We start from the raw sequence: 12,979 nt of genomic DNA on the forward strand, positions 1-12,979 counted from the left end.
TGAAACTGGCCTTCGAATATTCTAGATGAAACTGGCGAGAGACAAGTTTGTCTCCGGTGGTTTTTACCTTTCTTCTGCATCCCTTCCCTTCTGAAGAGCACACTCCTGCTCTTCCCCGGAACCAAGTGTCCTCCATCCTTTCACACACCCGCCAGCCCCAGCAAGTGTAATGACATGACAAATAAATCATAGCTGGTGTAGACCTCCGTCCAGAAAGGAGCTAACACAGCAGGCCTGACTGCTTTTCTTAGAAAGTCCCGCTCACAAAGTTGGCTCTTGGCTGGGCGTTTGGGAGCTTGAATTTGGGGAGGGTTCCCATCATTAACGAAGAGTGGTCACTGCTCCTAAATTGTATAAACAATATGGTTTATGCCGAACACCTGCTTTCCTTCTGAGAGTCTGGAATTTGGGCAGCTGCCAGGCAGAGGGGGCCTTCATGACCAATACCCTCGAAAAACCCCTGGGCCCCGAGTCTTCAATGAGCTTCCAGTTGGCAACACTTCACAGGTGTTGCAGCAACGCGTTGCGGGGGGATTTAAGCACATCCTGTGTGACTCCACTGGAAGAGGCCTCTGGCAGCTCCTGCCTGGTTTCCCCTGGACCTCACCCTTTGCCCCTTTTCTCTTTGCTGATTTTGCTTTGTATCCTTTCACTGCAGCAAATCACAGCCATGAGCATAACGAGAATCGATTCTCGTTATTCATGGAAGGTGTATTCTAGAAAGTCTCCATGGACACTGAATTAGCAAATACTGCACCACTGTTCCTAAAGGAAATACAAACGTGTGTGTGCATGTGTGTGTGTACATTTTATTTATATATAGCTACATGTGTGTGTGTGATATACACACACATATATCACATATGGACTATATCTTAAATCCTAAAAACAACTCATTGTGGTAGATTATATTTTTTTTATTTTTCAAGTGGGAAAACAAGGTTCAGGAGTGTTCCTTTGGCTTGCTTGAGACCGCCCCCTAACTGGAGCCAGAACTGGGACTCAAACCCCATCTGACCGGCCTCCATCCTTTGGTCATCTCTGGGTGAGAGCAAAAATGAAAAGGCAGAGCACTGCCTTATTAACCTTGGCTCAGAATGTGCGCAATGGATCACTCAAAATTTTCACCTCTGTACACACGCCCGTGAATAATTGCTGAAACACTGCGGGAATTGGTTTGGGGTTATGAATTTTAGTGAGTAGCAAGTATATACTGAGTTCTATGAGTCCTTCCAGCAAATCACCAAACCTGGAGGTGGTCTTGGGGCTGCCAAGAAGAGCCCCAGGTCTCCCCTTCCTGCAAAGGCACCAAGGAGGAGGGACAATATTATCATTGGGCCCAAGTGGCAGGAGGTTGAGCTTCCAGTGTGACCTGCTCTCTGCAGCGGTGATCACTGTGGCCTTTCCTTTGAGATGCTCTTTGGTCTCATTTTGGCTTTTCTGTCATCCATTCTCCGGTTCAGCTGCCACAGCTGGCATGAAAGCCTCCCTCTTGGAAGTCAAATAGGAGCTGTGGTGAGCCCCAGGGGAAGGAGGCCTGATGAGTCACTAGGCCGCTGTCCTGGGACCTGAGGATAAATGCCCTTTTCCTTGACAACTGTTTCCACAGCTTTTCCTCTGGAAAATCCTTGCCTCTCTCTCATTAGATCGCCTGTCAGCGTGGCCAGGGTGAAGACGAAGCCTAGGCCTAGGAGGAAGGGATAAAGCAGGCACCAGACTAGAAGGGAGAACTAAGTCCTGTGGGCCCAACCCAGCTCATCATCGGTTACAGCTAGCAGCAAAGCCAGGTGATAAATGCTGTGCATGTGTCTAAATATCGTTTCTCTGCCCTAGCTGGTTTGGCTCAATGGACAGAGTGTTGGCCTGCGGACTGAAGGGTCCCAGGCTGGATTCCAGGCAAGGGCACAAGCCTCGGTTGTGGGCTTGGTCCCCAGTAGGGGGCGTGCAAGAGGCAGCCAATCAATGATTCTCATCACTGATGTTTCCATCTCTTTCTCCCTTCCTCTCTCTGAAATTAAATAAATAAATAATTAATTAATAAATATCATTCTGCAGGCTCAGCAAATGCAAAGGATATGGGTTCCTCGTGTGCCCAGAGATTTGGGCAGCCCTGCCGATGTAATGAAACCTCAGAAAAGCTCCTCAACACTGAGGTCTGGGAGCTTCTAGGCTGGAGGACACACTGATGTGCTCTGGGAGGGTGACTTACATGGAGAAGGCACACCCACCTCAACACCCTCCCTATCTACTCTACCGTTTGGATTTCCTGAGATGTATCCTTTACAACAAAACAGTAGCGTAAGTATAGCATTGTCCTGCATTCTGTGAGTCGTTCTCGTAAATTACTAAATCCTGAAGGGGGACGACGGGAACCCAGTGTTTGCAGCCAGCAGGCAGAAGTGGTTGGGGACGCCGGGACTTGCAGCCGGCATCAGAAGGGACAGCAGTCCTTTGGGACTGAGCCCTTAAACCTGTGGAATCTGACATTAACTCCAGGTAAATAGTGTCACAATTGAATTAAATTATTGGTGTCAGAAAATTGTTGGGATGACACAACTGCTCTTGCTCTTCTCTCTCTCTCTCTCTCTCTCTCTCTCTCTCTCTCTCTCCCCCCGCCCCCCAGCAGCCCCATTACTATAAACTAGTCCCTTCCTATGGATGAATAATGAATGTTCTGATGACCGATTTTATATTCACCACGTACTTAATACCATTAAGTGCATGGAAAATAATCACCTTGCATAGCTCTAACTGTCTTATCTTTAGGCAAATTCATCTCTAAACACATCAGATGATAACTTGCAGGTATTACTCAAACCACAAAGCCCTAGAAAACAAGACTAATTACAAACTTGTTTAATTGAAGCTTCCAGAACACGTTTCAGCAAAACAACTTCTATAGATACCATGACCTCATAAAAAATATAAACCCACTTTGAGCTCAAGACAGTAGCGTAAGCATACAGAGCTGCCCCCTTCCTTCCCAAGACACAGTGAGATGCCAATAACGATGTTTGTGAAAGAATGAACCTGTGGTGGCACTGAAAACACGAAGGAGTGCTCTCAGTAAATAGGTCATCATAAAGTCTTTCTTAAAAAACGAAGATAATTGGGACTGTATTGACAAATAAACAAAAACTGAAAAAAAAATGTGACTTTAAATACATAATCAAAGATAGAGACAGGGGTTCTTTTTTCCTGACAGAACCCGGAGAGTCTCCCAGCTTGGGGTCCACTGCGACTGGGAGCCAAAAATGGTCTACAACATGATTGCCAGGCAAGAATCGGGGCAGTGGAGGGAGAGTCATCCACAGAGCAGCTGAGCCAGTGGCCCTTACCCCTGCCCTGTCTGTGGGCCTGGCTCCGAGCTGGAACCACTGGAGTAGCTCTCTCTAGAGAGGAAGGTTTGGTGTTCAGGCTGGCGAGTGAGTCAAAAGAAGAGCCTCTAGGATAGACACAGTGGGGAAAAGAAATAAAATAGATGCCACCCCAAGGTTAAAGTTCTCCTTATCTTTGTAATTTTGGGGGAAGCGATACAACAAAGGGTCTTGAATCTGCTTATGTCCTCTTCTACTGACCACACCCCCGAAAGGGAAATTTGCCTCCTGGTCTATCCTGCCCACTTATACTGAGTCCACACCCAGTCCTCCTATTCAAGAAAGAATGTCTGGGGTCAATGAACCTACCTAAATACCAAGAAAGCCTATGTTAGCTGCCTCTATTCACTGACATGGTCCTTAATTCATAAATATGAAGTCAATGAAGAATTAGCAGATATGGAAGGAAAAGCCCATAGCATGTGTACAAGTTTGATAGAGCTGCCATAACAAAGTACCAAGCCAGGGTGGCTTAAACCACAGAAACCTATCTTCTCACAAGTCTAGAGGCCAGGTGTAGGAGGTCAAGTGCAAGACGGGTTTCTCCTGAGGCCCCTCTTCAGCCTGCAGATAACCATCCTCTCCCTGTGTCTTCCCTCTTAGAAGGACATCAATCATACTGAATGAGGGCCCACCCTAATGATGGAATTTTAACTGAATTACCTCTTTAAAGTCACTATTTCCAAATACTGTAACATTCTGAAGTTTTGGAAATTAGAACTTTCAACATATGAATTTTGAGGGGGCATAATTCAGCCCATAACAGAATTAAAGAAAAAGAATGAGATGAACAACCCAAACTTTATCAAGAGGAAAAAGAAATATTGCAAGGAGCAGAAGGAAAATTTTAAAGTTCTAACTAGTACCATTTAAAGGTTGAAAAGATTTTACAACCTTAAAAACATATTCTGTAAAAAAAAAAAAAAAAAAAGGCAATGTGAGCATTAAAGCTTATTGGTGCTTAAAAGTATAGTTCTCAAAATTAAAAAAAATATCAATTAGAAGAGATGAGTAGTAAAATGGCTATAACAATTTTAACAGAAATCAGTAAAACATGTTATTAAATCAAAATAAAATACTGACTGTAAAAAGGGGAGCTTCAGTGTAAAACAACATGAGAGATAAGTTTGACGGAAAGTTTAAGAATTCTAGACTTGACTTATTCAGTGATATTAATTTACTTTAGACTTTGTTAGAAAAATGTAAATTTAGGTATGCTAGTTAAAAATATAAGGGTGGCTGTGGCCCAAGGTAGGAGGCAGAGCTGAGCATCTCCTTCTTGGATGAGGATAGGGGAAATTCATTTTCCCATAAAACTGCCATTTCCCAGCTTCTGGTTCTACGTGGGGAGCCCACGTTCAGCCCCTCACAATGCACAGGGACCACAGCCTCAATGCCCCTCTCTGCATGAGTGTTAGAATGCTAGTCCCTGAGGTCCGTAGCTGGTCCAGTTTTCTCCGAGGGCCACGAGACTTCCATTCCACTTGCCACTACAGGTTTGTGCCTTCATTTCCAACACCTGAGAACTCCTTTTCTTGCTTCCAAACTCAGCTAAGAATGGGAAGCCAATTTTTAAAATACACGGGTGGACAAAGGGAGGTATACAGTTGTGAGTATGTGAAACACAGAGTGTATCCTTGTATTATTATTAATCAACTAGAGGCCAGTGCACGGATTCATGCACTGGTGGGGTCCCTCGGCCTGGCCTGCAGGGATCGGGCCGAAACCAGGTCTCTGACATCCCCCAAGGGGTCCCGGATTGCGAGAGGGTGGTTCTCGGGTGATGCACCCCGGAATCAGGCTCCCTCCTCTCTGTGGGTGCGTCACCCGAGAACCACAGCTGCCAAGTCACCTCAGCTCAGCAGCTCCTGCGTTAAGCGTCTGTCCCCTGGTGGTCAGTGAACATCATAGCTATCAGTCAGAGCGTCTACCCCCTGGTGGTCATTGTGCATCATAGCTACTGGTCAGACGGTCGGATAATCGCTTAGACTTCTATATATATAGATTATTGGATTATTTTCCATACAAACAACTGTAAACCTCCTTTTGCCCATCCCTGTATGTCATCTAATATTTCCATGTGTTTGGAAAAGGGAGTGGTGGGACTCGCCCTTCAGCTCAGTCTACCATTTTGACCAAAAGTCTACACTGAGAATAAATACAGTTAATAATAAAAAATACATTTAGAGCACACTATCCTAAGAGCTTCATGTATCAACTGATTTCATCTTCATAACAACACTATAAAATAGGCACTAAAGTCCCCATTTTAGAGACAAGAAAATTAGGACAGAGAAAGAGGAAATAACTTGTTCAAGGTCTCAAGGTCACATGGCTAATATGTATCAGAGGCAGTTTGCCCCTTACCTGCTAACTATCCCTGTGATATTCACTTGTGCTGTTCAACCAATATTGTTGGTGCTCCTCCCCCGACAACAAGATACATGAGTATGATTATACCTCCTAGTATAATCACTGGTGGGGGCACATGATTACCTCTGACCAATGAGTTGTGAATGAAATTGGCACACCCCTTCTGGGCCAGAGCATATAATTGCAGGAACAAGACCCTCCAGAGCTCTCTTGTTCTCTGGCACGGTGACCAGCCATGTTTGAAATGGTGGCTATTCTGTCAGCCAGGGATCTAAAGTAACTATGCCCGTCACTGACCCAACCTGAGTTGGTTTTTTATTCCTGCTATAAACACACGCGTCAGAAGTCTGCCATGAGCTAAAACCAGTGTCAGCAGGGCTGCCTTCCTTTCTGGAGGCTCTGGGGAAGAATTAAATTTCCTTGCCTTTTCCAGCTTCGAAAGGCTGCTGGCATTCCTTGGCTTGTGGACTCCTCTACCATCTTCAAAGCCAGCAACAGTAGATGGAGCCCTTCTCACATTACATTACTCTGAACTCTAACTTCTACCTCTGTCTTCCACTTTTAAGGGCCTCTGTGATTACACCGGACCTACCCAGATAATCCAGAATAATTGTCCTAAGGTCAGCTGATTTAGCAACCTTAATTCCATCGGTGACCTGATGCCCCTTGGCCATGTAACCTAACACATTCACAGGTTCTAGTATGTAGACAACATTTTTGGGGGGCGGGAGGTGTGTACTCTTCTGCCTACCACAGTACTTTATACCAATCACATCAGCCCTTCTGGGGTGAGGCCCAAGCATCAATACTGTTTATAGGTTCCCAGATAATTTCAATGTGCTGACAAGTTTGAGAACCAGTGCCCTTGTTGAATATGTGGAGAGAATATACTTAGTCCTCTACTTTCATATTGCCTCTCATGTTTGCATGACAGATATAAACCCCACACATGCACAGAAGAACATCACACAGTTACATACCCACGCATCTGCCATCCTAGTCGCAGTCGGAGACTCTGTTCATCACATTTTAACCCCATCCTTTTCGTTTCCTCCCTGCCTCCCAGTCCTCATCTTCCTTCTAGTCCCAGATGCGTGCATGTGTACATAGACAAACATGAGGTATTTTTCCATTTGTTGCCAAAATAAGCTATTTTCCCTGTGGTGGCCTCCCAGAGAGACCGAGTTACGCTGGTGGTTTTCCAACATGCACATTTGCTCCTCAGAAATGGGGCAGAGTCAGCCATTTTCTTTCATAGGAACTGAGAGGCTCTGAGGATAAAAATTATATCCCTGCTCGGACTATAATCAGCCTCTACTGCTTTTGTATCTGTAGGTGTTGAGAACAGGGCTGCAGCCCCCACCGGACTGTTACTGTGATCTGAGTGTGCACAGAGGAGTCTGGACAGTGGAGAAGGACACCACTTTTGTTGTAAATCTCTCTATTTGATTTACTGACCTACTGAATTATTCTCTTGGTTTTCATTAAATGAGAGAAACAATAGGGTAAGATAAAGGCCAACCAGGCCATTTTGGAATCAAGTATCAAAACCTTACTAACAAAATACATTGTACTTAGAACATAACCACAAAGCTGAAGGGTCAAATTACCATCAATTTAGAAATTCAGTTTCCAATCTCCTCATACAGAATTAAAAAGGGCCTGACCAACACCAGGGATTATCCTGTTCATATGTCAGTGACCAAGCCTAATGAGGGCCAGGGTGAGCAGTGTAGTGGCAATGCCAGTGAGGGGAGACCTAAGTGTGCAGTGGACCTGGGGCTGGTCGCTGGTGAAGGTGCGGGTCGGCAGGCGAGCGCAGCGGAGGCCAAACCAAGGTTGCCTCATACAACAGAGTTTAGTGCTTCAGTTCAAGGTGAACTGCACGGGAGGCTGGGCACAGAGGGCTCCATCAGACTCCCCAGACACTGTTCATAATGAAGAACTGTGGTGCTGGTTTACTGGAAACGTCCTTCAAGTTCATGATGCTCAAGAGGACAGGGCCTTTTGAAAGGAACACAAACAAGAAAATAAACGGGACTGAACTGACTGAAGTAGGTGTTGCTGAGACCTAATCTGGCATTGGCCAAACCTTCAAGCAGGGGTGGGGAACGCCTGGCCCTCGGGCCGTATAAGGCCCAAGAAATCACTTGGTCTGGCCCTGCCAAGGCAGTAGGGGTGAGTTAATTAAATGTCTGACCAAATACAGCAGGCTAATCTTTAAGTTGATAATTTTGTATGGCCCATGAATGATATTATAAATATCCACATGGCCCCTGGCAGAAAAAACGGTTCCCCACCCCTGCTAAAGTCAGCACCACAAAGAGCCACAGGCACAGTTCTGGTGGATAAAACAGCTATTTCACCAGTCTCTGCCAGTGTGTGCCAGTCCCCATCATTCTTTTTGATGCTCAAATATCCCAAATTCGGCTAATCCTCTTTATGTATCTCTGTCAATCTTTGCGCCTTTCCTTTCCTGAAAGAAACCAAGGTGATAAGGAAGACCACTGTCTCAATAGCATCAGTACTGGGTTTGAGGGGACCAGTGTGTCCTTTCAAAGAACTACGAAAGAACTATGCTCCCTGAAGGATACAAAATGATCAGAAATTTCATATACTTACCAGTGACCTACCATTATAAAGGTATGTTAGAGCCCGTCAGCTGAATTTTCATGTTGAAAGGTTAGGAAGGTAATGTGGTAGGCTGAATAATAAATATATACCCTCATCCTGATCCCTGGAATCTGTGAATGTTACCTTATATGGCAAAGGGACTTTGCAGGTGTGTTAATAAGTGAAGGATAAAAAAGGGGGAAGGATTAAGATATAAAATTGCCAGCTATAAAAATAGTCACAGGAATGTAAAGTACAACATAGGGAATATAGTCAATAATACTGTAGTAACTGTGTATGGTATCAGATGGGTACTAGACTTATCAGGGTGATCCCCTAGTAAGCTATATAAATAACTAATCCCTATGTTGACCTCCTGAAACTAATAGAATATTGTATGTCAACTATAATTGAAAAAAAGTAATTATAAATTAATTAATTAAAGATGGGAGATGCAGAGATTATCCTGGATTATGTGGCTGGGCCCTAAATGTAACCACATGTCCTGATAAAAGGGAGGCAGAGAGGAATTTGACACAGAAGGCAATGTGACAAGTGAAGCAAGGTGTGTGGTGCGGGCTTCAGAGATGAAAGAAGGGGCCACGAGCAGAGGGATACAGGGAAGGCAGCTCTAGAAGCTAGAAAAGGCCAAGAAGTGACTTCTCCACAGGACCTTGGAAGGGACACCTCAATTTCAGTCTAGGGAAACTCATTTCAGACTTCTGATCTCCAGGACTGTAAGGGAGTAAGTATGGGTTGTTTCAAGCCACTAAGTTTGTGATAATTTGTTAGACTAGCAATAGGAAACTAACTCAGGTGTGGCCTGGGCTTTGGGAGTTTTAAAAGCTCCCCAGGTGATTCTAATATGCAGCAAAGTACAATAACTACTGAACTAGAGGAAAGACTAGATAAGGACATGCTGGTGTGGTTGCTTATGTGGGAAAAATGTATGGGAAGTCAGCAAGTCACCTCACCCAAGAATGAACCATCAATCCTTAACCATCTACCCACAGATTACTACACAGCGGCCTATCCAAGCACGTCATAGGATGGGCATGCTTCCCCAGTGTGGTGTCCCTTCTAGTCTGACCCACTGCAGATGCTAAGTTTCCTTGGGATAAAGAACAATTACACATATGGTAGGCAGACTTTCTACAGAGCTAACTTTCTTACCAACACCACCTTTCAGGGAAGGAACGGGCCAATGGCTACATTATATGCAAATACATGAATCAGCACATTCACGTGAACACTATCAAGAAAAGGACTAAACTATCTTCCTCTCTGGGCTTAAACTACGAAAAACCACTATTAGGATTGTACAGATGGAGAGTTTTTCATTTGCTTTAGTAATCTATTTACTTACGATAGATTACAGGTGGAAATTGTTTATATATTATTTATTTGGGAACAAAGTAACTCATTCTTCATAGAGATCCAGAAAAGTACTACTTGTACAATTTTGCCAGGGGCAGCCCTCTCTCCAGAGCGAGCATTTGCCTGCTCCTGGGGCTTCCTCATACCATGGTACATGGTAAGTTTACTAAAAAGCCATTCCATCATGAGCCTCCATAGTACTATCACCAACAGCCAAAACCCACAACCTCTTGCTTCTCACTTTTCTCTCCCTACTTTGTCTTCTCCAGAGAGGAAGCTAGTGAAGTAGAAAAGGCAGTCACATGAGAATCAGAAGACCTGTTTGGAATTTCAGTTCCATCCCGTGTAAGTGATGTCATGTTAGGAGTCCCTCAGCCACTCTGAACTCTGTCTCTAACAAACAGATACCATTGCCTTCACAGTGTTGATGAAATAAAACAACACAGATGAAACTGCTTGGCACATAGTAAGAACTTCATGAGGCTCAGCTTTCACACATCACCCGATGCTGAAGCTTCTCACGTCTCGTCTTCCGTCGTCCTCTCATGAGCTCTGGCCCTGTATCTCCCACTGTCTCCTCAATGCTCCGGCTCGGATCTCTTACTGGCATCTCCAACTGACATGTCTAAACTGGATTTATGATCTGCACTCACAAACCATGACCATCCAATTGCCCTGACCGTGTCCATCAGCTAAAGTGCCCTCAGTCCCCTGCCCCATCCTTTCTTCTCCATTCCTACTCCTCCCCTCTCATTCAGGCTCAGAGCCTCGCAGCTCACACCTCCAGCACAGGAGCCTGCCAGGTGAAAGCTCTGTCTCTTCCAAGCCAGCCTGCTTGTGGCCTGCAAATGAGTCTCGCTTCAAACAGATTCACCACATCAAGCCCTGAATAAAGATCCTCAAGCACTTTCTCGCCCTGCAGCTGGCATCTGTGACGGAAGAGGAGCCACTCCACCGGGCATGCAGAGGACAGTCCCCGCAGCTTCCCCGTGCCTCCCGTCAGCGTGCAAGGCACTAGGCAACTTCACTACATCATGCATGAAGGAAAGCTCTCAGAATAAATGGATCATTAAACAAAGTATTTTTAAAAGCAGTTCCAGAGAACTGGAAATTTTTTTTATCAAATTTCTTTACATAGTATTTAGTAACTACAATCTAAATCTGCCACAAGCCACCCTCAATTGCATTAAATATAATAATCCATCGATAGTAAACCACGTTACATGTTTTGTAATATTACAATCATTTAACAAATATTCAAGCCTTCAGTATTTATACTAAGTAGCAAATGTGGTCAATCTCAGAGATGTTCTTACCATTTTGTTCCTCCAGCTCATTCCCAATCTCTTGCCCCATTTGTTTTTGGCGACTTATGATAGAAGAAAGGGCATCGAGGCCTGCATCCTGTTCTGAAAGAAAAAGTAAAACACTCAACTAAAAACCAAAGGAAACCATTTAAGGTCCAGAAATATACCCAGGGGTCTAACACAACTCAATATATGATAAAAGTAACATTTTAAATCATTAGGAAAAGGAGAGAGAAAACAGTTGACATTATTGGAACAAAATGAAGAAAAAAAATTAAGTACCTACCTCATACCTTAAACTAAAATGACTTCCAGATGAATTAAAATTTTAAATATTAAAAATGAACATAAGATTTGACTACATAAACATTTAAACTTTCGAATATTTGATACATAAAGAGCATGTGCAAATCAATAAGAAAGACTTATTCTTCTAAGTTTTAAAATGGGCAAAGGATATAAATAAGAAATGAAAATGAAAAAGAATGCGAATACGCAGGGTTAACTAAGTGTGAAGAACTAGAAGCTCCTACGCACTGTGTCATGGGAGGACAGTTCACATACCTTTCTGGAGAGCAAATTGTGCCTACCTTTTTATCTGTCAGCTCTGTGTCTAGAAATGTATGTAAGAAAGCATCAGACCACATGCAAGATGTACATCCAATGACATTCCTTGATACATCGCTTCCTGTGCTAGTTATCAATGTATTACCTCTCAGCTCCAAGTTGACCCCCTTTTGACTGCTCTGTGAAAATGGACCTGGGTCCTTTAAATATTTTTCCCTTGGCCATCTTTGTCAGTAAGAGGGGACTACAGAGACATCACGGGAGGAAAGGTTTGCTTCCTGCCTCCAGCCTGCTCTCTTGCCAGGCTCCCACAGCCTCCCAGCTTCTCCAGTGTCCTCCAGCACACAGAGGCCAGCAGCACCCCAAGGTCAGCAGGGCACCCCCTCCGTGGGCAGTTTCTGAACAGAGTGCCTCCACTTAGACACTTCCCCATGAATAACATCCCTAGCATCCTAGAGGGCAGATTCCAGCAGGTTCCACAGCCTGGCTGCAAACCACAGTGACCTCTCTGAAATCGTTACTCTAATGTCCTGTTATCCTATCTAATAAAAGCGTAATATGCAAATTGACTATCACTCCAAGACACAAGATGGCCACCCCATGTGGTCAAAGATGGCTGCCCCCATGTGGACACAAGATGGCCACCACAAGATGGCCTGCAGGGGAGGGAAGTTGTGGGCAGTTAGGGGTGACCAGGCCAGCAGAGGAGGGCAGTTGGGGGAGACCAGGCCAGCAAGGGAGGGCAGTTGGGGGGACCAGGCCTGCAGGGGAGGGAAGTTGTAGGTGATCAGGCAAGCAGGGAGGGCAGTTAGGGGTAACCAGGCCATGAGAGGAGGGCAGTTGGGAGAGACTAGGTCTGCAGGGGAGGGCAGTTGTGGGTGATCAGGCCAGCAGGAAGGGCAGTTAGGGGTGACCAGGCTAGCAGAGGAGGTCAGTTGGGGGAGACCAGGTCAGCAGGGGAGGGCAGTTGGGGGGGACCAGGCCTGCAGGGGAGGGCATTTGGGGGGGACAAGGCCTCCAGGGGGGGCAGTTGAGGGGGACCAAGCCTGCAGGGGAGGGAAGTTGTGAGTGATCAGGCAAGCAGAGAGGGCAGTTAGGGGTGACCAGGCCTGCAGGGGAGGACAGTTAGGGGCGACCAGACTGGCAGGGGAGGGCAGTTAGGGGCTATCGGGCCGGCCGAGGAGCAGTTAGGCGTCAATCAGGCTGGCAGGGCAGTGGTTAGGGGGTGATCAGGCTGGCAGGCAGAAGTGGTTAGGGGCAATCAGGCAGAGGCAGGCAAGTGGTTGGGAGCCAGCAGTCCTGGATTGTGAGAGGGATGTCCCAGATTGGAGAGGGTGCAGGCTGGGCTGAGGGACACTTCCCTCC

At 45.5% G+C, this 12,979-nt stretch overlaps 1 protein-coding gene across 4 annotated transcripts in view; it reads right to left on the bottom strand.

Moving 5' to 3' along the window:
• STX8 (syntaxin 8) overlaps positions 1 to 12,979 on the bottom strand; it is a 246,148-nt gene that overhangs the window by 169,073 nt on the left and 64,096 nt on the right. For all 4 annotated transcript variants that reach the window (XM_079799291.1, XM_079799293.1, XM_079799290.1 and 1 more), the window contains exon 6: positions 11,057 to 11,149. In XM_079799291.1, the coding sequence (XP_079655417.1) occupies positions 11,057 to 11,149 (93 nt within the window). The remainder of the gene's footprint in view (positions 1 to 11,056; positions 11,150 to 12,979) is intronic.

This window comes from Cnephaeus nilssonii (assembly GCF_951640355.1).
Source record: "Cnephaeus nilssonii genome assembly, chromosome: 19".
Classification (NCBI taxonomy): domain Eukaryota; kingdom Metazoa; phylum Chordata; class Mammalia; order Chiroptera; family Vespertilionidae; genus Cnephaeus; species Cnephaeus nilssonii.